General features: G+C 53.2%; 1 protein-coding gene across 1 annotated transcript in view; it reads right to left on the reverse strand.

The window, feature by feature from the left end:
* The window catches only part of LOC123055511 (pistil-specific extensin-like protein), a 4,570-nt gene extending 2,688 nt beyond the window's left edge, over nucleotides 1-1,882 (reverse strand). Inside the window, exon 1 of the mRNA XM_044479509.1 lies at nucleotides 1,877-1,882. Coding sequence (XP_044335444.1) covers nucleotides 1,877-1,882 — 6 coding nt within the window. The remainder of the gene's footprint in view (nucleotides 1-1,876) is intronic.
* Between the last annotated feature and the right edge of the window lie 712 nt (nucleotides 1,883-2,594).

Consider the following 2,594-nt stretch of genomic DNA (forward strand, 5'->3'; position numbering starts at 1 on the left):
CGTCTAACCCTGGCACAGTTGATCGGCGAATCTAAGCCTTTGACTTTCACCGGACGGGGTTTGACAGATGTTCCTTTTCACCTGGTTGTGATAGGCCAGCCTATAGGTACATCCCCCAACACGGTCCGAGCCCAACCCACTGCAAGATTCCCTCGTGTCTGCCCGACGTGGTCGTTTCCCCACTCCGTGAGACGGCGGCAGCGCCGTCCGTGAGGGGGGTTACACACCGGAGCCGCGTGCCGGGTGCTTGCACCTGCAACCCCCACTTCCAGACATGTAAGAGGACCCAGCGCAAGACCTGGCGGCATAGCTACCCCCCAAGTCGCCCGTCCCGTCTAACCCTAGCACGGTTGACCAACAGATCCAGGCCTTTGACTTTCGCTTGACAGGGTTTGCCCGATGGACCTTTTCACCTGGTTGTGATAGGCCAGCCCATAGGTACACCCCCGAACACGGTCCGGGCCCCACCCACCGCAAGATTCTTCCCTCCTTCGGCCCGACGTGGCCATTTCCCCCCTCCGTGCGACGGCGACAGCGACGTCCGTGAGGGGGGTCGCACTATAAAACTTTGTCAAAATAGATGTAATTATCAATTGTTTGTGATTTTAATAAAGTATAGGGACCTATATGCAAAAGAACATGAGGTCACATTACTAACATACTAGAAAACAAATACAAACTACATATTCATAATCTATGAAAAATTCTTCACCATATCGATATATAATTTATCTATGAGTTTGTTTAGATAAGGCACATTTAAGTTAATCAAATTTTAATTTAGAAAAAAAGATAAAAATACAATTTTTTATTATGAAAAACAGATAATACAAAGCTATGCCAACAGCCTGCCATGCCCCCGCGTCGATGAGGTATGCCAACCGACACAGCTCGGTTCGATGACGCGGCACGTGCCACGGATCGATGACGTGGGTCAAGCGTATGCTGACGGCCTCCGCTAGGGCATTATGTCCATTCCCTGCAACCGCCTACGGTGCAGGATCCGTCGCGGCGCATCAGCCTCGCCGCGCTGTAGCAGGCCCATGGAGAAGGCCACCGATTGCAGGCAACACCATCCCTGTGCCTCCAGGCCACCTCCTGCTGTTGTCGCACCACTTGTCTTCTCTCTGCAAGCTCCTTGGGGAGAGGACGGTTATGTAGGAGAAAGTCACGGGGTCTGTTGTAATGGTGTAGAATGCTCGCTGGTTATAGGCGGAGGAGGCATGGGGCGGCACAACCCTAGAGGAGAGAGGACCGATATAGATAGGACTTGGTGGAGCAATTTGTTTTTTTAGAAAAGAAGGTTAAACCCCCGGCCTCTACATCAATAGATGCATGCAGTTATCTTTATTAATTATTCCACAAAGGTCTGACAAGAACATACGTCAATCCACCCGAAGCCACCACTCACACCTACAAACTCAATAATGTGGATTGCTCTCACTCCCCATATCTAAAATCGGTGTCGTCGCCGATCCATCCACATAATGTATCGGGACCAATAGCCGGTGCAGCCTACCTAAAGAGCACACCGCATGCATACATTCTAGACGCCGCCATCTTCATCGGACCACTGACCCATCTCAAGGAGAGAGATCCGCATCATCCTTGCCAGACCAGACATCCGTCGACGCCACCACGGCACCCAACGGTGCCACCGCCCTGCACTCGTCTATCCAGAGACAAAGACTCTGGAAGATCCGTCGTGAGTAGCACCTGCCAACCAGGCATGACTCAGAGTAGCACATGTCGGCCAGACATGACTTGACAGCTCCACCGAAGCTCCGTTCAAGATGAAGCCGCTCCACCTCCTGCCTCTGTGCTCCAGTGCTGCTCCATAAAAGATGCTCCCAAGAGAGAAACGGCACAGTAGTACCGCCATCGTCCGATCTGGTAGACCAAATCCTAGGTTTCCCCCAAAGCAGCATGAGTGGGTCGACAACAGTTACACGACGATGTCTTCATCAAGGTAAAGGCGCAAAACACCACCATCGTCCGCCAACGGCTCGGTTTTCACCGGCAACTATGTCTTCCCGATTCGCAACCAGAGCTAGATGACGGATCTTGAGATCTGACCATCCAACGTCAGGCCGACCACTTCTGACGGAGGAGATGGCCACCACCGCCGGCTGCACCGGCCAGATCATATCTGACCGGAGGCGCCGCCGACCAGACCACAATGGCCTCCACGCCTTCACTGCCGATCCGACGCCCGATGGCCCGTCGACCGCAGCCGCCGCCCTTCCCGGTACAGGCCCGCGCCGCGCCTACAGCTGCCGCTGCCCGAGGCAGGGCCACCACCACGCCGCCGCAGGCAACGCCGCCGTGCCGCAAAGTGGACCGGCCGCCGAGCTCGCAAACGGAGAACAAGAGTTGGGTTTTTCTAGAATAAAAATTGTTGAGGGAGGATGTTAGGGCGTTTGATCGATGGGGGAACGAGGTAACCAAACAAAACAAAACGACCTACGTACTCCACTTTAATAGTAGAAAGATAATTGTATATTACTCCCTCCATCACATAGTGTCAAAAACACTCTTATATTATGAGATCGGGAGAGTAGAGCACCAACAACACTTCACGGCCTCCGGTAACA

This window comes from Triticum aestivum, chromosome 2D, assembly GCF_018294505.1.
Source record: "Triticum aestivum cultivar Chinese Spring chromosome 2D, IWGSC CS RefSeq v2.1, whole genome shotgun sequence".
NCBI lineage: Eukaryota > Viridiplantae > Streptophyta > Magnoliopsida > Poales > Poaceae > Triticum > Triticum aestivum.